The 24,242-nt window shown below is 34.0% G+C and overlaps 4 protein-coding genes across 16 annotated transcripts in view; 3 read left to right on the forward strand and 1 right to left on the reverse strand.

Moving 5' to 3' along the window:
- The first annotated feature begins 1,086 nt into the window (after window positions 1-1,086).
- On the forward strand, window positions 1,087-2,088 carry LOC132739605 (uncharacterized). Its single transcript, XM_060727352.1, has 2 exons — window positions 1,087-1,324; window positions 1,592-2,088. Exons 1-2 carry the CDS (start codon window positions 1,087-1,089, stop codon window positions 1,861-1,863), a joined length of 510 nt encoding a protein of 169 aa, XP_060583335.1. The 3' UTR covers window positions 1,864-2,088.
- Window positions 2,089-10,496: 8,408 nt separating this feature from the next.
- LOC132739594 (N-methyl-L-tryptophan oxidase-like) lies at window positions 10,497-14,636 on the forward strand. The gene is made up of 6 exons (XM_060727329.1): window positions 10,497-10,822; window positions 11,256-11,400; window positions 11,948-12,434; window positions 12,814-12,932; window positions 13,418-13,558; window positions 14,002-14,636. The coding sequence occupies exons 1-6, from the start codon at window positions 10,712-10,714 to the stop codon at window positions 14,268-14,270; spliced, it is 1,272 nt and encodes a 423-aa protein (XP_060583312.1). The 5' UTR covers window positions 10,497-10,711; the 3' UTR covers window positions 14,271-14,636.
- A 338-nt stretch (window positions 14,637-14,974) lies between these two features.
- LOC132739595 (glutaredoxin-like protein C5orf63 homolog) lies at window positions 14,975-21,987 on the reverse strand. The gene is made up of 3 exons (XM_060727330.1): window positions 21,946-21,987; window positions 17,000-17,381; window positions 14,975-16,325 (listed from the first exon to the last, which is right to left on the reverse strand). Exons 2-3 carry the CDS (start codon window positions 17,369-17,371, stop codon window positions 16,146-16,148), a joined length of 552 nt encoding a protein of 183 aa, XP_060583313.1. The 5' UTR covers window positions 17,372-17,381; window positions 21,946-21,987; the 3' UTR covers window positions 14,975-16,145.
- A 287-nt stretch (window positions 21,988-22,274) lies between these two features.
- LOC132739596 (tubulin polyglutamylase ttll6-like) overlaps window positions 22,275-24,242 on the forward strand; it is a 58,101-nt gene continuing 56,133 nt past the window's right edge. For 6 of the 13 annotated variants that reach the window (XM_060727339.1, XM_060727342.1, XM_060727338.1 and 3 more), the window contains exon 1: window positions 22,277-22,402. The gene's annotated coding sequence lies outside the window, so the exon portion shown is untranslated. Of the gene's footprint in view, window positions 22,403-24,242 lie in introns of all 13 variants that reach the window. The other 7 variants (XM_060727331.1, XM_060727333.1, XM_060727332.1 and 4 more) reach the window with 3 other exon arrangements.

Below are 24,242 nucleotides of genomic sequence, written 5' to 3' on the forward strand. Positions count from 1 at the left end.
TATTTTCCAAAAATATCTTCATCCACAAAATAATGAATCAGAAGATTTTTAATTTCTTGTTTACGCATTGAAGATTTAATTTCTGATAAATTATACTTTTTTTGCAAAGATCGAGCAAATCAGTTTTCTTAGCCAAATCTAATACCTCCTGGGAAGGTTCAGCTACAAACTTTTCTAAATTAAAAGACATGACTGCTTGTTGCTGGTTTTAAACTCAGAAAGTGATGTGTTTCAAAAATTTCAAAATGAAAGGTACACTTAATAGAACAACTATGATATCAACTCAGATGAGTAAATACGGTAATAATAAAATGTAAAATAAACGGTAATAATTTCCAATATTGTAGCCAAAAAGAAATATTCAAATCCCGGACGAGCCCCCAATTTCTGTTACGAGCCAGGCGTAACGAGAAAGAAAAGCCAGCAACAAACTTGTAACAATAACAAATTTATTACAGAAAAATTATTAAAGAAAAATAAAATAACAAATTATGTTAACAAATACCTGAAGTCCAAATGAAAATGAAAAATTATAAATGTCTAGTCTGATCCTGGAATGATCCTTTTCAATAGCACAGTTAAATACAAGTTAAATCCAAGAACACTTTAGAATAAATTCCCACAATAAAATCCACGAGAATAATTTATTTTAAAATCCAAGCTCCAATAATTCACTTAATATCCAAGTTGAATAAAACTCCAAATATATTGATTTCTTAAAAGGTAACTGATGACTTAATAGATCACTGATGACTTAAAAGGTAATGGTAACGAAAAATGTCAATTTATATATATTAACTAAGAAAATTCCAGAAAGGTCTATTATGTTCTCAAGTAATCATAATCTAGCAACTTCAACAATAAAGAACATTCCAGAAGTTTCTATCTAAATATAATGCATGAGTTTTCTACAACAGGTAAGAAAGTTCTAGTACATACATGTAGTCAATGTTCTAAAAATAGAACAATGATAATATTGGAAATACCAACTGGTCATATATAAATTATATACATGTAATAAGTTGCATACATATAACATAATCGTTAACTCATACTTGCTCTAACTTGCTATTGAGCACTTTGTCTATGGTTCTTACTCGTTTTAGTCACTATTTCGTAATTTACATTGAAAAAAGACATGTTAGAGCATATAAGCATTATTATTTTTATTTCATTGCAGGAAAGTATTATATTAAACTGGGTCTAAGAGATGCCACAAGTTCTGAATCAATTAAAACCCCAGTTGATGTGACAAAATGGTTTAAAGAGGGCAATAAAGTTACGGCTAAGCATGTGACTAATTTTACGAAATCATTGTTCGACGGTAAAGTGAGATTGAAAAATAATGTATTCATTATTTATTTATAATGTAGCTTTAATATACTCCATAAGTCAAGTATTGCACACTTCGTTTTCGTCGTCCAAAGATTTATTTTGTTTTAAATTCGATTATTTAATGTGAATTGCACTTTTCGTAGTTATGCAAAATATGAGTATTATAAGGTAAAATGATTTCTGTTCTCTCTTTTTTACTTCTAAATGAGTCTTTATGACAATTCATATTTTCTTTCTTTTCCTATGCATCATTTAGGTGTTGATTTTAAATCCTGGCAAACTGACAGCTGTGTTATAACAGAAACGCCCACTACACATCCTTATATAGACATGATTCATGATCAGTTGGGCGTGGCTATTGGTGGGAATGGTTTTGCAGCGAAATCGAGCGACGAGATTGGTCGATTGGGCGTCAGCATGATGACAAGCCAATGGGATTCAACAATACCAAGACACGTATTTAAAGTGAAACTCTTACCGACATACTCGAGCGAACATATGGTCCCAACTCTAAAAGGAAAGCTCTAACTGCAAGCAAAAACAGATGAAAAAGATCCGCAAATGACAAGAGCATGATAAAAAAGGGCACGTGCATGTGACTTCATCTGTGCATCTGTGTGGTGAATGTTTTGTACAAAAGTGTTTGTTTTACAAACGAAGGAAATATACAAATTATCAAGAGAACGTGTATTGGTGCATTCTACATATTAGAGGATAATAAATGGTTTTAAAGCTGGTAATTACAATATCAGTCAAATAATTTATCTTCTTGTAATGATGGCAAAGCTTCTTCTAACTCTCTGAAAATGGAATATACCCAGTAGAGTTTTTGTGGACAATTTAAAAATTTGTTATCAAATTATAATTTTATGAATGAGATTATTAACTTACCATACGAAAAATACATTAGGATATACTTCGGTTAAAGCGAATCGAACACGCCCAAAAAATCAGCAGAGCGTAACAAACAAAAGTCTTTACGGGGAAAACCCCCAATACTTCTAATATAGGCAAAAAAGGGCGAAAACCTTAATTAGAAAATACTGGGGGCTTTTGGGTTTGAAAATAGGTATGGAAAAGTTAATAATCTCATTTATAAAATTTAAAATTTGAAAAAAATTTTTTAAAATTTTTAAAATTTAAAGTAATTTATTAAAATTTTAAACCTAACGAAAAATACATTGGGAATGTTTTTAAAAAGGGGAAAATCACTTTCCCTTTAAAGGCTGTGGAAAGTTTTTTCCCTCAAAAATTTTTAAAAAAAATTTTAAAAAAATTAAAACGATCCAAGTGAGCATCTTTATTTTTAAACCTACAAAAATTTTGGGCTTGAATTCAATCATAAAATACACGAATTTGGGGTAATCTCCTTTTGAAAAACCTCTATATACAGGGGGGTATATAAAAATGTACACATGTAATTGTTTCCCAAAAGTCCCAAATAACAAAAAAATTCTAACAATCCACAACACGCCGGAAATATTACTTCGACAATACCTTTGCCAAACCAGTTCTCAAATAAAAATTAGTGAAAGTGGAATCACGGCTCCAGTCAGCTGCTTCCAATATTGATGCCATTGATGCTCCTTTAAATAAAGCCCAAGATGGACCAATTGCACGAGTTGAATGAGCATTAACTTTTAATGTCTTCTTCATAGGCCATCTTAATTGTGTTCACAATCCAATTAGCTATAGTCTGTTTCGATACTGGGTTATGAGGCTCTATGAAAGATAAAAAATAAACTAGTCTGATCATTAGTACCTCTTGATCTAAACTGTTCTGTTCTTCTCAAATATATTGCTATTGCTCTTTTGGGATCTAATTTTTATATTGTTAACAAATGCTTGAACCCAAATTCTACTTCCTGAATGTCCAGGTCTGTCCTGCTTAGACAATCCTTGCCTGAGGAATAAAATGCCATCTTTATGTACAGCAACATTCCCATCACCCAGTTTTAACGATTGTATGTCTGCACACCTTCGGAATGTCGTAATTGCTACAAGAAAAACAGTTTTGTATGATAGAAACTTAAGTGATGTTTTTGTTAATGGTTCAAAAGGATATTTTTGTAAAATCTTTAATACCTTTGAAATGTCCCATTCAGGAGCTAGTTTTTTAACAGGAGCTCTTAGATTAAATATACCCCGTAATAATCTGATAATATATGGGTGCTGACCAACAGGAACATTATCAATAGGAGGTAATACTGCAGACAGCATTGACCTATAACCAGATATTGTTCTATATTGTAAATTATCATCATAGAAAAGAGTGGTAAGAAATTCTGCACAATCTACCATAGAGAGTGAATAGGGATCTTTTTCCCTTTCACTACACCAGCTATTGTATCTCCTAAATTTGCTAATGTAATCTTTCCTTGTGCCAGATCTCCATGATGCGGAGAGTAAATTTATAACCCGTCTAAAAAAAGCCTTTTGCTTTAAACTGTCTGGTGAAAGCAGCCATGCTGTTAGCTTGAAGACCTGAGGATTTGGATGAAATATTTGAGTTTTTGGCTGAACTAACAACTCTTTCATGACTGGTAATTGTATTGGAGGTGCTATTAGATACTGTAGTAATGTTGTGTACCAATGTCTTCTCGGCCACAGAGGTGCAATTAATATTACTTGACAATCCGAGGACTGAGCTATATGTTGAAGTACTTTGGGTATTAGACAAATTGGGGGGTAAGCATATGCTAGCATTCTGTTCCAAGTTATGGTCAAAGCATCCATAGCTAGAGCTTGCTGACATGGGATCCACGAGCAAAATATTGGAACTTTGTGATTGTCTTTGGATGCAAACAGATCTACCATTGGGATTCCCCAAATGCTGAACAGTTTGTTTATTACCTGATTGTTTAGAGTCCATTCTGATGGACGGATTCTTATCCGGGATAAGTGGTCTGCTAAAATGTTCTGACAACCCATAACATAAGCTGCCTTGAGATTGAAATTGTGTTCCATGGCCAGATGCCATAAATCCCATGTTTGGTAACAGATATTTGAGGATTTGGTTCCGCCCTGGCGATTTATAAACTGTACTACTGTGGTGTTGTCTGATCTGATTAGTACACTTTTGTTTTTCAAATGTGGGAGAAAATGGCGAACTGTTCGAATTACAGCTTCCATTTCTAATATGTTGATATGCATTAAAGCCTCTGTTTGTGACCAAATTCCCTGATAAATTTGATTGTTCATATGGCCTCCGTAACCTACTTTCGAAGCGTCCGTCGTTATTGTTAAATCTGTTGACCAATGTTGAAGAGACCTGCCCTTCAACATATTTGGACGGTGTAACCACCACTGTAGGTGATTTACAAGCTGAGGTGTAACAGGAATTTGGTAGGACATATCCCTGGAACCTGCTTTCCAATGAGCCAACAAATGTAACTGAATTGGTCTCATATGTAGTCGAGCAAGAGGAATTAGTTCTATGCACGATGCCATTAGACCTAACACATGAAGGTACTGAAAAGCTTGTATTTGTCTTGTGAATTAAGTATTTAATTGCTAGTACTATTTTTTTTGAATACGGTCTTGTGTAGGGAAAACTAAACCCAAGTTTAGATTGAACAAACTTCCCAGGTAAACAATTAATTTGAGAGGGTATTAGGGATGATTTCTTTACATTTTATGATGAAACCTAGTTGCATTAGAATCAAAAGTGTTTGGTCTCGATCTAAGAGGAGTTGAGACCTTAGTGCATTCACTAGTAACCAGTCGTCCAGGTAAGAGGCCAGACGAATATTTTGCTTCCTTAAATAAGCTGCTATTACTGTTATGACCTTTGTAAATGCTCTTGGTTGCTTGACTGGGGCCGAAGCCACATTGAGGTGAATTGGTAACATTGACCTTTGGAATGCAAAAACGGAAATATTTTTGAAATCTTTGTGCATTGGTATGTGCAGGTATGCATCTTTTCAAAGGTCTAAGCTTACAGGCATGGTCTTTCTTTTTTACTAAATTCAACACCTTTGACAAAGTGATGTCCATCTTGAGTGTTGCTTCACTAAAAACCTGTTTAGCGGTTTTAAATTTATTACAGGCCTCAATTTTCCTGTCTTTTTGGGAACTAGGAAAAAAACTGCTGTAAAAGGCCTTCCCTGGCAAGATGTGGGGGAACTTTTTCTATTGCCCATTTTGTAATAAACTTTGGATACTTCTGCCCAAATTATAATCTTTATTTGAATTTGGAGGTGCAGATGTCTGCTTTATGCCCTGAAAATTTTTTGGTATTTCTATGAAATGCTAGGGTGCATTAACCATTTTCTTATTATTACGCAGACCCCATTTGTCGTTTTGTTATTTTTCCCAATTTTTCTGGAATACGGTTAAAACGAAACCCGGGCCCACGGTAAATGATGAAGCAACAAATTTTGGGATTCCCGGAAAAAATCATTTAAATTGTATTGTTTTGAAAAGGGACAAAAAAAAACTTTTCCCCCTAGTCCTTTTTTTGTGCCCAAAAACCGGTTTTTGGAGCCCCCTTTGGTATTTTGAAATTCCCCTGGGTTTGGTGTGAAAAGTATGTCTTGGTTAGCCCCTTTTCGTCATACCTTAAAGGTCGTTTGGCATTTGAAATATGTAAAATGATAGGGCTGAAACTTTTCCTTTTGTAATTGTAAAATGCTGACAAATACTTTTGGGTTTCTTAAAAAAAAGCTTTTCTGGAAGAAATTCAGATATCTGCTTATTTCCCTTTTCCCGTTTAAGTTTTAAAATTTTTCAACAAAAACCTTTCCCCAAAAACTCCTTCTGCTGTTAGAGGGAGGGAATGTTTAATAGTGTTGGCATAATCCTTTAAATCAACCAGTCCGGTATCATATAATGCTGCTTTGCTGCGTATCAGGTGACTAATAGCTCCAGCACGAGCTATCTGATCCAGTGATTTAGTAGAAACTGCAAAAAGCATCACGTGTCATCTGGATAGCCAAATCAACGTTACAGTCTTTCTTCCGCAAACAATCAAGCAGAGAACCTAAATTTTTTTGTGCAAAACAGCACTGAATCATGCCCATTCTAGATGCCATCTGGCTTTTGAAAAGCTAATCTTTTCAATAGATCTCATAGGTTTGTTTAAATAAAGATGGAGTATGCCAAAAGGCAGCTTTAATGTCCGTATTTCTTGATCAGTAAAGACTCCAATGTATCATCCAACTTTGGAACTTGAAACCAATTCTCGCAAGATTCATGGACAGGAAAATCATGTTTATAACTATCCTTGTAAGATGTTAATTTACCTGGATTTTCACAACGAAAAGATTGAGTAATAATGTCCTTTTGCACATCATCTAAAATAAGCCCTACCTTAGACTTGTCAGATTTAGTTTTGGCATTTTCCCCAAACATGACCAATAAATTTTTGATTAGGTGTTGGGTCACTTTCTGCAGGTAAATATTTGCAAAAACGCTCATTTCTCACTTCATTTTCAACATGTAATGGAGTGGTATCACTAATCATGGAATATCCGTCAGAATCTCTTGACATACTCAACAAGTTTTGCTCCGACTCCCCTGGGTGCAAAGAAAGTACATCATCATGCCTCATTGGTCTGCGAGCAGCCCCTTGGGCCTCGTCTGTGACCTGAGTGTTACTGGGACCTTGACCTAAAGTCAAGGGATTAGCCATATAAGAATCATCGGTGGCAGAATTTGACGTAAGAAACACTTGTCCCTGTATTCTGTCCCGTAGTATCAACGTTAGACGGTAACTGAATGTTACCAAGAAAATTAGTCAACATCCCTGAGAACTGTGACTGAAAACTGGCGAATTTTTCATCAATATTGTCACTGATAAAACTTTCTAACTCGGAAAAGTCCGAATTCTTTTTAGACTTAGGCTGTTTCCCTTTACTAGAAGACGCCTTAGAGTTGGATTTACCTTTCCTTTGCAACTAATAACCGAGTCTGACTCGGAAATAGTATCCTTGTTATTGTTTAAATCCAAATTATTTCCTTCCATCACGAAAGAAAAATTAACAAATCCAAAATAAAATAAAAAGTAAAACCACGTGCTATAAAATACACACGAGTCAAAAAATGGCCGCGTTCGCTTTGACGCCGGAAAAATAACTGAAGCTATTGAGCGTCTATCAAGTAGACTTGTTTGTTACGCTCTGCTGATTTTTTGGGTGTGTTCGATTCGCTTTAACCGGAGTATATCCTAATGTATTTTTCGTATGGTAAGTTAATAATTGAGTGAAATGAAATTGTATTATTCTAAAGAAAAAAATAAATAATGTTTTGGCGTGATAAACATTTTCTAGGTATCATTGGATATTCTTATCTAAAAAGGCACAATCTAGCTTTCATAATGATCAGTTCCGTTATGTTTTACAGTCATGACTTTTCAATATCTTCGGCAGATGCAGTTCATTATAAGTACATTGTAAAGTATTAAGGATCAATTGTTTGGTTATAGACTCTATATTAAAATTAGTCCTCATTTTACTAGTTTTCTGAAGCAAGTCAAAAACTTCTCGTAGGCTTCTTTTCAAAGAAGTTTACTTGAATCCAGTTGACTTCTTTTGAAAAACACTATGATGAACTAAATAAAAGTACAAAATCCATTGGCCATTAAGCCCTCTCTCTCCTCACAAGCGCCTCAACAGTTGTATGACGTTTTAAATAAATAATTTTAATTGAGTTATAAGTATCAATTATAGTTTTCAAGGTTTCAAAATTTAGTGGCTACCGACATGCAAAATGCTACTATTGACATCATAAGAAACCTCTGGCATTTTCAAAATACCACACGTTCATGAACTCGCGTTTACAAATGCAAAAAAAATATCTGCTCAGCGTGCGTTCTATAAGGAAATATTCAAATGATCTTAACAGTTACAACATATCTTTATAGTAACAAATTTCCAATAAAATCTCTCCATAGGAACCCTCAAAGCACGACATATACTTTTATTTGCGTTAATCGTTAAGTGTGTATGTAATACTTTTTACTTTTATGTAAATATTACAAACTTAACGATTAACGCAAATAAAAGCATATGTCGTGCTTTGAGGGTACCCATGTGTTAAAAAATGAGAGGGTACCTGTGATATAAAAATTCAAATGAAGAGAGGTAGTCCGTGCCGCTGCAAAACCGAAAGTAGGGTATTTTTATGAATTTTACATTTATTTTTGACAATCTACTGCCATTTGTCCGAAGATGATATGTATATGAACATATTAAATATGTATGATGCATATATAATCAAGCCACAGGTTCATTTCAGCCCGAAAAATATGTCGAGGTGTTGGGCGAAGCAAGACATGTCGATTTTTTGTAGCTTATTGTGAAGTTGCAGTACATGAAAATCGGGCACATGACAAATCAGCACATAAATAAAACATCCTAGTGTTCCGTGGTATACATAATATATACGTGACATACCTCCTTTCCTTATTACAATGAAATTTTACTGGATTGGTATCCATCGCTGGTTTGTTTTTAGCAGAGAATGACCTGTGCATGTTCAGAGAGGGTACCGTTTCAGCAGATTTCGCAAAGAGGGTACCGATATGGATATGCACCGTGTACATACATATTCGCATCAAATACATCTTGTAACAACAAATCTTACAAACAAAATGCCATAATTTCTATTTGAAGGCCTTTACTTCAGATATTTTTCCAATGCATATCTACAGTTTCCATAAGTTTTGTCGAAATCTAAATTTGTTTTTGGTAACCCACATTCAATCATATTATTTTAGTGCGGACAGGTGAAGACCTGTTAGGGGACAAGGTAACTCTAATTATTTATAGTAATATATACATTCTTAAAGTGTAATAATATTTTTCTCACGCTAGACTTTTGAGAATAAGTTTGAAGGCGGTAACTTAGTGAGAGGAAAATTGCGAATATCAATCATTGTTAGCCATTTGGTACATTGATTTTGATTTCCCATAATGTTACCCTTGAGATAAAAAACGAGTCACTCCCAAAACTCTAAATCTGTTCGTGAATTTATTTACAATCGACAGTCATGCTTTTTTCTCCCGCTACTAAATACCATAGATTAAGTATGTTTACCATAATCCATTCCCAGTCAATGATATACATGTTTTCTCCATGTTTTTCTCCAAACACATTTACATGCCAATGGCATGCCTTGATTATTGTATCATGTTATCCCGTTCCTTAACAGGATTTTACCATTTCTTCCCGCACACCGCCTGCTCTTAGCTGATCAAAATAGAGGGTTTTAAAAATACCACATGGTAACAAAATGGACGACAAAATACCTCATAAAGGGGCGCCTACGGGGCACGCCTTCCGCCATGTTGTGTTTGGGGTTACCTGTATACAGATCTGAAATACTTTTTTTCATGCTCCAAGCTCGAAACCAGCGCGTGGACTGCTACGGGGTAAACAAATTATGGAATACCTCTCTTTAAGGAACATTAACTAGCTCTATTTTTCAGGACGAAGTCTACTTCATGAAAAAAGGAAATGCTAATACTTGTATTATTTACTATAGAATGGCCGATCATGCATGCTTCACCCAATGTGTTGTTAAATCATTGTTGCTGAATCTAATTTTTTCTAAAGTACATTCACGAATCACATATTTTCGTATAAACACTAACTAGTTTCATATTAAGTTCTAAAGGTCTTCAAGATTTGTTTCACAATTTTGAGAATTCGTCAAAGCTGTAGGTACTGCGTTGCAAAATTGTTTGACTATAAACACTATGTCCAAGATATGATTTTCGTATATATCGGATAAAAGTCAACCCGTATATTTCTATATCCTTATTTTTGTTATGCTTTCTTTCTTTAGGAGAAAACATGCTCATGTGTTTATATTCCTTATATCCTACAGTCAAATTCGGTCAAGTGTTTTGGTTTCGATGATAAGTTATGTCAATAATGTCAAACTACTATTCACACTTTATCACTGTACCCTGAACGAGTTTTATGATATGTAGTTACATTACATAACATAACATACCTGTGTAGGGCAAATAAGACACCGACATAAAGTAGTAGTAGACCGCATATGGATGGTGATTTTTTTTCAAAACACATTTTATCTTTTAAAGTGATCAAAAATTGTTTACTGTTTTAACAGTGATAATAAAATTGCAAACAGAAGTGATCGATAGTTCGACCGTGTTACTATTTATTCAAACATTTAAAACTATGGGCTTTACTTTCGGTTTTAAATTCACAATGGACGTATAAAATATTGAATCTTTTTCAATAAACGAACAGTTAAAAATAAATTAAATAATATCATTATCTAAAGTAAATAGTAGATCCAACTGACGGCGTTTATCAATTAATACACCTTCACTGATTAATCTGGATTGATGCAGTCATAAGAAGAGCTCGTGATAAAATTTAAAATTCACGATCAAGATTAACTATGTACGACTTATGTGTAGTTGGAGCTGGTATGATAGGTTCGTCTGCTGCAAGGCATGCAACGGTCACTTCCGGTCTAAGTACGTGCCTTATTGGACCATCGGAACCAAAAGTAAGTTAACATGTGTAGTTACTGTAGTTTATTAGATATGACAGATTAGAAACTGGCGACAATAGTTACTGGACTACAGGTCACTCAACAGTAACCAGTTTCAGTTCGTTTTTGTAGAACAAATCAAGGATGATTCTTTGTAAAGCAAGACTTTATGGCTTAACTGGTTATAGTTCTCTAAGATCACTAGTCTTTTCTGTGGTTAATTTTAGGCACAAGCGGGACAGGTACAGACCAGACCCATTGTTCCTATTTCAGCAAATTGACCGGAACAGTTACTTATGCATTTGAATTTGAAATCTTAAAAGTTAAAACCATAAGTTTTACATCGATGCATAAATATGGAGTTTGACATAAACAAAGTACATTCTAATGACGACAAACCGAAATAATTTGACAATCCATTTTTAAATATATGTCATGAACATTATAGGGAAAACGCTCGGCGCAAAACTTTGAGATCTATGGTTCTTATTTTGACGAGGGACGAATAACGAGATGTCTTGACAAGGATTTTGTATGGTCATCTCTGGCACAGGAATCTATCAAAAGATACCGAGATATAGAAAGACAATCTGGTAAGTGAATTTAAGCACACATTTGTCTAAATATTAGTAAAAAGGCTCTTAGATTTTACACAAAATCAGCAAATACAACACTAATTTATTATTTCAATATTGAGAATAGCTTACGATAATAAAAATCCAAATCGATCTCGTAAATCTCAAGGTAAGTGCACATGTAGTGATACGTGACATGTAATAATTTAACTGCGGTACACTGTATGCCTATATACATGAAGTGGAAAATAAACTATCATGATCTTACCGGTATATAATGATTTATGTACTAGTTTACTGTTAAGTACAGCTATCAGTACAAATATCAGTTGGAATTGTGTTTTGCAAGCTACCTTAATCCAGTCCTTACACTTTGTTCGAAGACTGCACTTGTCACCCCTTGCAAAAATGCGTGAGCACGTTTCATACAGTATCCACTCTCCAAATTATTCCAGTTTATATCTTGATTAGATAAAATGACTAAACAGCTAATTAAGTAAATCACTCCACGTTTTAATACATAAACTTTGATACACTTACATATTAAGTTTATTTCTTTGTTTAGGTATTACGTTCTACCATGAGGTAGGCAATCTGATGATTGGAGGAAAAACTTATTTAAGCAAAACTGATGATGTCGCTTCAAGAAACGCTATTCCAACGGAATTTATCGACAACACATCGCTTCAACATAGATTTCCCTACTTACGATTTACAAATAACACTCACGGTAGTTTTGAAAAACAAAATGCCGGACATATCAACCCAAGAAAAATTGTTCAAGCGCAAAAAGTGATTGCGGCGGAACAAGGATGCACCATTATTGATGACGTCGTCAATCACGTGACAAGAATTGTTCAATCAGATGGCACGTATGCAATGCAGGTGAAAACGGAAGAAGGTCGTACTGTTCTTTGCAAGAAAGTTTTATTGGCCACAGGAGCTTTTACTACTTTCAAAAACCTTATGCCTTATATGAAACCTGAGCAGAAACTATCCCCCATATCTGTGTCGTTGCTAGAAGTGGACACTTCTAGCCTAGAAACTTTGAGGTAAGATATTGTACAGTACAAATCACTATATAGATCAAGTATGTTAAGGGAAAAGCAATAATCAGAATAACCTTATTCTTATTAACAACTTCGGTGGACATGCAATGCATTACTTGATATTTATTAGGACAAAATGACCATCATCCTTTAAAAAAATTCAACTGTCAATATGTGTATAGTTCGATTAATTCAAGTTATTTAAAGAAGATCTAAATTAATCTTACAAATCATGAAATGTATAAACTGATGATGCATTCCGTGAATAGGAAATGAATGGTGACTTACGAATATATGATAGATTTACTTTAGTAACATATTGTTTCAGGATATGAACAAATAAATAAGCATATAAATATACATATACTTTAAAATGTTTAAGGGATATGCCATGTGTTATCTACTATGGCAGTGCAAATGCTGACTGGGAAATACCGTCATCACAAATGAGGGAAAATGAGGTGTCATTCTACTTGTTACCTCCAATTAAATATCCGGACGGTAAGATGTTAACCTTGCAGAAGTTTTTATGACCATTCAGTTGATTTTCAAGACAATCGGATTTATGTACAATGTAAATAAAAAAATACATTTTATCCAAAATTAAGACTGACTTTTCACATATCTTGTCTTCATTTTTCTTGGATTACAAATTGATGATAAACATTGGTTTTTTTTCCCTGTTTATTCACTAAGATTTATCTCACTGACGCAGTAAGGTTATGTGGTCGCTTTTCAACTTACTAATGAATAATAAAAGAATGTATCAGTTGCCCTTGCTGCATACTTTCAGTCAAAACATATCAACCACTAATCAATTTTTTTCAGGGTAGAATTAATGATATTCTATTCAACGCTTTAAGATTGTCTGTGTACAAAGATTATCAAAAGAAATTTGCATATAAATAAATATCGGCACATTCACGTACGTATTATAAGAAACACTAATGCTTAATTTTTTGTGTGGTCTATATATATATATATAGGTCGTTACTATATAAAACTTGGACTCTTTAATGCCGTAACTGCCACCATGACGTCATTAGGTGATGTTAAACAATGGTTTGATAATGGAGACACCAAATATGCTGAAAAAGTAACCAAATTTACAGAGTCTTTGTTCAAAGGTAGTAAATTGCATTTATTATAACCATTTGCATTATTGTTTCTTTATTTATTTTGTTAAGTATGGTGTATCAAAATATTTTGATAGGTCTTCTTGAAAACCTGTACATTATCGAAAGTATTGACGAAATAAGTAGGTTCTTTTAGCATTGATAAATGCGTTTGAATCTCTTAAAACATTTCATTCATGGACAAAGAGAACTCGCGAAATATGAAGTCGTGCGCATGATCCCATACATCATGTAATCCGACTTTTTGTAGAGAACACATGGGATTGTAAAATAAAATTCATATTAGGAGAAAAGTAGGAAGGATTAAAATCATATGAAGAATAAGTAAGGGAGTGTAAACAGTTTTCAAAATAATAATTGTCGAGATCTTGCATATATATGCATAGGTGTACATAGTCATAATTTATTTATTCCTCCTTTTTTCACACTTTCAGGGGTAAATTTCAATTCCTGGTACAGAGACAGCTGCGTCATAACAGAAACGCCCACCGAACGCCCATATATAGACATGTTGCACGCCCAACTAGGCGTAGCTATCGGCGGGAACGGTTATGCAGCGAAATCAAGTGACGAGATTGGTCGATTGGCTGCCGACATGATAAATGGTCAATGGAACTCAAAATTGCCAAGAGAACTGTTCAAACTTAGAACATTATCAAAATATGATGAGTCTACTTTTACAAGTCTTTTGGGCAAGCTTTAACTAGTCATGAAATACTGATATACATGTAAATAGTATTATATAACGTAAAATTGGGATACATTTAGAGCAACAGGAAATGGCTAAATCGTCTGGGTTTCAAATGGCTAATAAGATTTGGTGCAGACCAGTTTAAGCCAACAAAAGTTATTTAAATAGTTTGTTTGAATAACCAATCAATGTAATTGGTTTAAATAACTTTGCATTTTTGAGATCATTGACAGAGTTCGACTTGCAAATACCAATTATTCCCAAATACCAATTATTCGTAACAACAAGAGACTTATAAATATATATACACATACCCTGCTATAATTGTCAAAAATATTTATAATTAGGAAATAGAGATATCAATTTTGAGGAATATAATTATTCTAACATGTTTATAAGAAAGAGAGTTGATAAAGATATTTTGAAAACATTCAGCATAATGATGAAATTTTTCCTATTTAACGTCATTTGGTCAATTCATGTCAAATGTTCTGTGAGCATCCGTTTATAATGCCTTGCTTATACATGTAGATCATGTAATAATACACTTGAATGTCCTACTTGTAGTGTGGATCGTGTTATAATTGTGATTTTTAAGGGGCATGCCAATAAATAAACTGAATATTCATTTGCTCACAGTATTGTTTTATTGTTAGTATCCACATGGAGCTAATATATTGTATGTATATCTGTGAGTATGCATGTGTATAAAATCATTTTAAAAAGACTTTATTGCTTGTACAATCTGCTGATACCGCGTTTCCAGAATTCATGCTATTTTGCTTGCTAGCGTCACCTGTAAACAAGCAATGCCACCCCATTTAAATTGGGAAACTGACTAAAGAATTTGTCCCACATTTTTTATCAACATAAATTATGTTTCCTAAAAAGCATTCATAGCTATGCAATTCTAAGGAAATAGACATTATGTTGAAAAAAGGTACAACTGTTTATCACAAAATATCGCTTATGTATATATCAAATCATTGTTTTAATTAGTAACAGTATTGACTACATTTTCTTGTAAAATTAAAACAAGGTGTAACCCTCAATAAGCCTCCTATCCACACATATGTACAAAGTTTCATAAATATAAGTAGAAGTTTATTTTTTCCAACTGATGTTGAATATATTATCCTTTTAACTGTTTCACTATTTTCGTCATCATAGCACTTTTTTGTAAAATTTGAAAAAGGAAACTAATATTCATAATGTCCACAAAGTCCTCCATCCACATACCAAGTTTTGTCAACACAGCATAAGCACTTTTAGGGTTATCACAGCAATCCCGCAAGTCTTATTTACCATTTCTTTGGTCATTTTTTATTAAACAAATAAATAAAATGTCGTGTATACTATCCGTCGCTAACTATTGATTTTGCCATTTCCGTAACCATATACAAACCACATTTTTCTCCAGTAAAAATAATAAAATGTTATCAACCCATCTTGTGTTTTAGGTAAAGCAGCTAGGTTACAAATTCGTACCATATGTATCATCCAAATAGCTGATATTATTTTGAGCTATTTCAGATTTCTTTGAACGGACGGAAAGACGGACGGTAGAACGGAGTGTAAACCGCGCTGGTAAAACCGGTAACGATCTTAAACAGTATTTTGTGATATCAAAAGTATCTATGATACAATCCAGATGTTGCGTGAACCACCTTCGAATAGATCTACTATAATAATTATTGATAGATAAAAATATGAAAGTATAGGCCCCACACTGTACTGTTACCCTGGCTCATGGCTCAATCACACGAACAGAATGATGTCAGTTGTTGGTAAGAGCACCGCTAAGTAGTATCCCATGGGTTTAGTATTTACCCCTATAACAGTGTCGATTTTTCGTCAATCGTATATTATTATTGTAATAGATGGCTGTCACTTTCTGACGTCATATCCATTTTTGTATTTTTCTAACCCTCGCTCAAGTGCATCGAAATCTACACGATGTTTAAACAGAAATTCTTCATAAATGTAAAACACCGGAATATCATACTTGTACATCTCGTACCATTTCTCATTCTCTGGTAGTTCAATGTCTACTTCCTTCAGAACAAACTGAAAGTATATAAAACAATTGTACAAAAAAATTATATGGCAGTTTACATACATGTACTGTGACATGTGTATGGCATGATTGCTTTACTTAGATATGATAAGATATATATCAAATATCCTATTTTAGTTACCTGCTTTACACTAAGTTAATTAGTTTTTATTTAAGGAGCATTTTAAGTTCAACAATTAAGAACCCAGGGACGCTCTCGACTGGTCGCTTCCTTTGGAATTTTCACTTGCTAAAATTTCACTTGATAAAAACAAAGATGTACAAAGTGAAATGGGACTGATATTAAGCGAACGGATTTAATAAACGCTGACAAAGTTTCCATTGCTGGTGCCATCATTTTAAATTCATGTAATATTCGTTTGCAGTTGAACTATACCTTCTCATTTAAAATGCCCCAAATCTATTTGCTCTTTGATAAATCTGATTGATACCATTTGATGCCCATGCAATGTTTAAGGCAACATTTATGAATATCTCAATGCAATCAAAGGGTTTGCTTGGTTCCAGGAATGATCGAAACTGAGTAGGATAAGGTGCAAAAAACTGTTTTCACAATCAACTGAAATATGTTTGAACTCTTTAAATAATATTAGGAAGTTTATAATAATAATAATAATAATAATAATGATAATAATAATGGTTTAAATACGCATTCTATCCTTACCCTGTGCATGTGGGGTTTCAATGCCTCTACGGCAATGTCACACAGGGTGCATCCTTCTTTTGTAAACAAGTAAATAATTGGCAGTTTGTTCTCAGTAGACAATTCTCGAAATCCACACACAGTCTTCGATACCCTCTTGCTCGAAATAAGTTGCCTGCTAAATTCATGTACGTTATTAACGTCTCTACGGTGACTTATTATCCCATGTTCCATGGCAAAGTGGGAAAAATTCGGAGCACTTCGGCGATAGCTTGTAATTGACGTTTTCCAGAGTAAGCCATTTATAGCCGGAATATATCGACTGAAGCTGCGTACCTGACAACTTGTAGAAAACGACCCAGTAGTGAAACCATTTAACAGTTGTCGAAGCATAGCTTATAATCTGAAAAGTAAGATAAAAAGTCAGATCTACATTGACACAAAAACATCACATTCACATTTAAGGGTTCAGAAATCTCTTAAAGTCGGATATGAAGTGTTGTAAAACATGACAATGACATATAAAAATGGTTCGTTATAGTTTCATATGATGTTTTGATTGAACAGTTATTACAAATAATAATATAATTTTATCATATTTATATGCACAATACAAAAATCATTCATTTCGAATAAATTGCCGTTTATAGTCGGGTAAATTTCACAAAACTCAGCGGTCAGGTCTCTGTCGACTTACACTTGATGTCTTACACTTGGTGATTTCGAGATTGCATATCTTCTTATAACTTGAAATGATTGTAATGACAGCTTTATTTCCTTTTAAAGTAATCATTTCCCTGCCATTTGGTACCAAGAATTTGAAAATTGGTGGAAGAATGTTGGAGTTATGGACTTCATATTAAGATGAGTACTAAAAATGAGCGGCGAGTTGCATAACTTGCGTATAACTTACATGTAACTTACTATATATGAATGATTTTTTTTTATTGATTTTTTTTGTGGGGAACGATCTGAATTAAAAGCATTAATTATACTAAATATTAAATCATGATTCAAATGAAAAAGACGGCAGTTTACATGGTTTTGGGAGGTAGGAGAGTTGTAGAGTGGGTGGTGGGCGGGGGTCGTGACCAATCAACGCACCGAACACCTGTGGTATAAATTGGTGCAAATAACTGTTGGGAAAAATTGGAGTTAATTGGTGCAAATAAGTTAAAATTGTTGCAAATAATTTTAACATTTTTACTGGCTTAGACAGATTTACTTCGGTATATAATACATATACATGACATTTAAAACAACATATACATTTTAAACATACATGAGAATAAATTAGCCATGACATGCACACCAGCATCAATGATAGCACAAAAAAGGAGAGACTCTTATTTCAATTGTGGTCCCCTGTGCTAATGGCATGACATAGAGAACCTTTATCCAGTATCACAGTCAGATTTCAATTATTTTGACACATATAGACTAGAGGTAGAGCATTTGAATCACATTGTTCAATTTAAAACAGACTATATAAAATATGAGGTAAATGATACATTAATAAGCATTAAATCATTTACTTTAAGACAAACTTCAAGAAAATTATAATATTATTCAATAACAAAAATTCATTATATCACAGTCACAAACTAAAACCTATTCCTAGAACATAAGTTGCAGGATACCAAGATGCAACTATAAAAAGTAGGAATGAGAATTTAAAAATGAGTATTACTTAGACTAAAATACAGATGAATTCACACTAAAGGTTACACAAAGTGCACAAGAGCTAAATCCTGTCCTATATCGAAACACCTAGATGTAATTTATAAAACATATATAAAAATCATTGACACATTATAAGCTGTCCTTCAGGTACTTAATTTTTAATAGATACTTTGAAAGAATGTAACCTGGCAAACTGTTCCACAAAAAAACCTTTGACCTTAGGGATTGGTTGGTTTAACATATTTATTTAAGCTTGATTGCCAAACAAGTTCATGCAAATCACTTTCGGAACCAACCAGTACTAGTGACATATGAAGAAACATGGTCGTGTTGTTACTTAACATGGTCCTGTAAGAGTGAACAGTGTCCTGTGGGATGAAATTCTCTTCCATGTAATCTGGAGCAAGACAACGTTTTACTTTAAATACACGACAAAGGATGATCTGATCTCCATGTTTATTGACTGAGTGCACTGATTGGCTGGTGGATAATAAGTTACCAGTGAGTGAGCGAAAATGATTTGGACAAATATGTGACCTTGCATCAAAGATCAAGTACAAACCTAATCATCTTATTCTGTGTCACTTGAAGTTTATTTTTAAGGAACTGGGACATGCCGGGATACCATATTGAACAGTAAGGACATAACTAGTAGTTTCTTAGTAATAGCGAGCTCGACGAGCTGGCCCGAAGGGCCTGCTCGCAAAGCGAGCTTTACGGTAACGCGAGTACCTGCTAAGTGATGGTTTTTTGAAAACTTTCGTCCAAAGTACCGAATTGGACACATCGCAACCTTTCGAATTTAAAGATAACGATAAAATCTGAGGAATTCTGACTGAAAACGGATGTCTAGACTGGTCACCCGCGCACGTCATATGGGAACTATAATTGGACAGGGAACCAGAAATAACGAAGCTGTCTGTAAAAAAATATCGAATGATAAAATGAAAATCGAAGGCGCCATTTTGTTTGAAATCTGATAAATAAAAAACATTTTTTTGTCGAATTTTGTTGTGAAAACTATCTAGAATGATAGAAAATGGTCTAACTAAGAAAATTCAATCCGAACACCCAATATCTTTAATCAGTCATTAACGCTGTACAGACGTTTTAAAGTATTGTTTACGTGACGTCACAATTAACGCCAAACAGCACGTGCAAAACAAACAAATCAAGTACGCTATTTTAATGTCGCAAACGTTTTAAGTTTTACATTTATTTCACTTTAAATAATCTTTATTTCGTTTGAAAAAATATAGAGTGAAATAAAATAAACAAAAAAATATAGAGTGAAATAAAATAAACAAAGTTTTATCAACGTTTGCAAAACTCGTTATTCATTTCACGACAGGGGCGGAGCCATATTTAACACATTACGTGTGACGTCACACGCACTCGTCACTGCATTTGAAATAAAATTGAGCGTTTTTTCATACAATTTCACGTAAAAAGTACATCGAGCTCGCTTTGAGGCTTTGCCTTTTTCATATTAGCGAGCTCGACGAGCTGGCCCGAAGGGCCTGCTCGCAAAGCGAGCTTTACGGTAACGCGAGTACCTGCTAAGTGAATGGTTTTGAAAACTTTCGTCCAAAGTACCTAATTGGACCCATCGCAACCTTTCGAATTTAAAAAGATAACGTAAAACTGAGGAATTCTGATCTGAAAAACGGAAGTGGGTAGACTGGTCACACGCGCACGTCTATGGGAACCATAATTGGACAAGGAACCAGAATAACGGAAGCTGTGTATAAAAAAAAGCCTGAAAGGATTTTAGCTCAATACAGGATTGGAGCAGTACCTCTAGACGGCTTGCAGAAATCATGAGCACAAATTAGACAAATATCGTTTTTTTTTCGCCGAATTTTTACATTTTTCCTTATATTATCGTACTTGATGTTCGGCGTGAAAAGATGAATTAGACCTGTTTAAAGTTCATTCCGTTTGGGTAAAAAAGACAAGAATTTAGCCATTTATCATTCAAGCGCCTGACCGGTATATACCGGAATACGGCATTTAGTGTGTGCTCCAATCCTTTTTTTAGTCACAGCCAAAATGAAATCGACAAAACTACCTCACACGGTTACGTCACCTTGCTGCTACTTTAACCACGCCACCACTGAAATCACGTTGATGATAGTCTGTCATCATGTGACAGGAAACATGGCAGGCCAGTTTTCAGAACGCCAAGGATCCCCATATCAAACTGGCAGATATAATTTACATCCTTACCAGACAAAATAAAGTTCAAGACACACAATTTGTTTATCACTTTAAACAAGCTTCCCGGATCAAATCTTTTGTGCAATCGTTCAATAACTGTTTATATTCTGTCCTCATTGTTTACTATGCATACGGTGTCACAGTGAAAATTATCTTTTCGTTACTGTTTACAAAATAATTTATATACGTATAATTTTTTTACTTTCTTGTACATTAAGCATAACTATTTAACGAAAAGAAGACTAAAATGATATAAAGTATTCTATTTTAAAATTAAAAGTGAAAAAAATATATCCGGCTATATTCGACCGAATTTACTTGTGGTGGCAGTGGTTACTGTACAGATCAGGGGAAGTAACCGCTGCGAGGAGTTTGGAAAATCGAAGGCGCCATTTTGTTTGAAATCTGATAAATAAAAACAATTTTTTGTCGAATTTTGTTGTGAAAACTATCTAGAATGATAGAAATGGTCTAACTAAGAAATGAATCCGAACACAATATCTTTTATTCAGTCGTTAACGCTGTACAGACGTTTAAAATATTGTTTACATGACGTCACAATGTAGCGCCAAACAGCACGTGCAAAACAAACAAATCAAGTACGCTATTTTAATGTCGCAAACGTGTTAAGTTTTACATTTATTTCACTTACAATAATCTTTATTTCGCTTGAAAAAATATAGAGTGAAATAAAATAAACAAAGTTTTATCAACAATTTCAAAACTCGTAATTCATTTCACGACAGGGACGGGGCCATATTTAACACAGTGTGTGTCACACGCACTCGTCACTGCATTTGAGATTATTTCATACTATTTCACGTAAAAAAGTACATCGAGCTCGCTTTGAGGCTTTGCCTTTTTCATATTAGTATGTTAAGTTTCAATAACTTATTATCCACCAGCCAATCAGTGCAGTGCCGAGTGGCTTACAAGATGCAAACCAAACAAATATGTGACTATTATCAAATCATAACAACTTTCTGAACCTAATTTTTTATTAATTAACAAAATTTTAATGCACAATATAGTAATTAAGTAGATCTAATTAATGTTCACTTTACCTGACCCTGACAATGACAACAAACCAAAAGTGAAAGTAGCAGGTGCGCGAGTGTAAGATTAATCTCCCTTATATCCGCAGCAACGCATTGTCCAATCAAATATCACAAAAATGCTCTTCCTGTCAACAAGCGAATATAGTATTCATACGACAACAGAAATAGTGCATAATATATTACTTGCACAATCTTTAAAGATGATATGACACCCATTGCCTTTGCTTTTTTTGCTTAAAATGAATTTACTTTGACGGAATCCTAATTTTCTTACAGAATATTCTTCATTAAATTAAAACAAAAATTGTAAATAAACAGTGTTATCCGGTCAACGCCATCTTTAAACAACATGGCGGATCAACGTCGATGTTAGGACACTTACATTTACAATTTAGGTTTAATCTGTTTAAGAAAGATTCTGAGATTGTATGAGCTTAGGATATTTAACGATTTTTGACGTAAGGTAAGTTCTTGTCAAAATTTTGGAAGAATTTTTGCAAAAAATGCCAAAATTAAAATTTCTTTTGAGCTTTCGTGTTTGTTCATTAATTCATGTTATGACTGAGTAAACTTGTTGAAACTTTTGGTTTCAGCCGCTGATTTGAGTTAATTGGCTACAGTAAACATTTGTTCTTTGTATGTAAACGTGAAATGATCTGATAGTACGCAGCAATATTAATGATGGAGAAAAGCACAGAAGTGCTTACAATACTCCAAGGAAACAGTAAACAGTAAAGTAAACAGTAAAGATTCATGCAAAATGAAATGTCATTTTCCTAAACTAACAGGTTAAACTTCAAAATATTCACAGGTAGATTTTATTAAGGAGTTGAGGGCCGTTATTGAGTTATCTATCTTCCATTGATGTCAAACCCGTCGCAGGCAGGTAGACATGACTCTAGACTAGTCACTATCGAGAAAACTATGTGATACAAGGGAATCTCAGCAGGTAACCAGTATGCCTTGCTCTCATATTTTCGGGGGTTCTCATATTTTGATAATTTTCGTGGCATCATTTCCGGTCGTGAATGACAGCTCGTGCATTTGATTGGACTCTCCAAAAAGCAGTCAAGTTTTCGCTGACACTTATTTCTATCAATTACTACCGTTAAATAAATGTTGAATGTCAAAAGATTTTCGTGTTCTGTATCAATATCATTTAAATTATAATTATTTCTTTTATCATTTGTATAAGTTATTTTCAACTACACCGCAACAAAAAGAACCTGAAAATGTATCTTCGCCTTAAATTCATCACCGCGACTTATGCCTAGCTTAAACCAATGTCCCGAAATATTTTGAGTGCGGTATAGAATTTGAGCTATGCATCGTAACTACTGAAAAGAGGCCATCCAATCAAAATCCCCGAAAATATGAGACAGCTTCCGAGCAACACAGACTACCGATAGTGAAAGCAGAAAGATTAGGATTTATTATTGAAATAGTTTATTTTCATATTTTAAACGTTCCTTTTTTGTTTGTCATAGTTTTAATTTACTGTTAATGTTTTTTGTCTTCCACTTACTATTAATTTAAAAACGGTGGCTTAAATTTAAAACGTTAACCCCCAGAAAATACGGGTCAACGGCATACCTAGGTCTTATTGAATAGACCCCTTGGTTGAGGTTCTTTTACGTGCCCAGTGTATAGCACTGATACATGCGAGGATTGCCTGGATTTCTGACAGTTTTCGAAATTAGCAGTAGTCCTATAGGCCATGACTACTAAATTTCTCCACAGGCTACCAACTTTTCAAAGTAACAAGCCCGGCCAGGCTACTATATTTTCAGAGGCAATATAAACAATTGTTTTGAACAAATGAATTGTGCTATTGAAATGTCTTTTGGGCTAGTGAATATTCCAATCTGGTAGTCCAACCAGCCTAGTGATTTCAAATCCAAATTTCTTACACTGTCTTACCAGTATACCTCTAGTAAAATAGGTCACGGGGAAACACTGAAAGTGTCTCTGAATAATCCCAAAGTTGTTACCCAGGATCGAACCTGGGACCTCAGGAGTGACAGCGTTAATTGTGGTCTAACCAACTGAGCTATCGTGCCTCCTATTTGCTGTGTCTCAGTCAGTAACCTTCATTCAATCTAATTAGAATTCCATTCATTTCCCAACATGATTTTCAAATGTGGTGAAGTATGTGTAGATGCATTGCTGTTAATATGAAATTAGGTGCTACCTATTGGGTGGAACTTTAGTTCTTATGATTTATGATTCAAGCATTATTAAACATGTTTAGTATTCAAATGGAGCTAAATATTGATGGAGAAGAAACTGTGACATCGCACAGT

This window comes from Ruditapes philippinarum, unplaced genomic scaffold, assembly GCF_026571515.1.
Source record: "Ruditapes philippinarum isolate M1 unplaced genomic scaffold, ASM2657151v2 ctg1033_1_1_1_1, whole genome shotgun sequence".
Taxonomy (NCBI): Eukaryota; Metazoa; Mollusca; class Bivalvia; order Venerida; family Veneridae; genus Ruditapes; species Ruditapes philippinarum.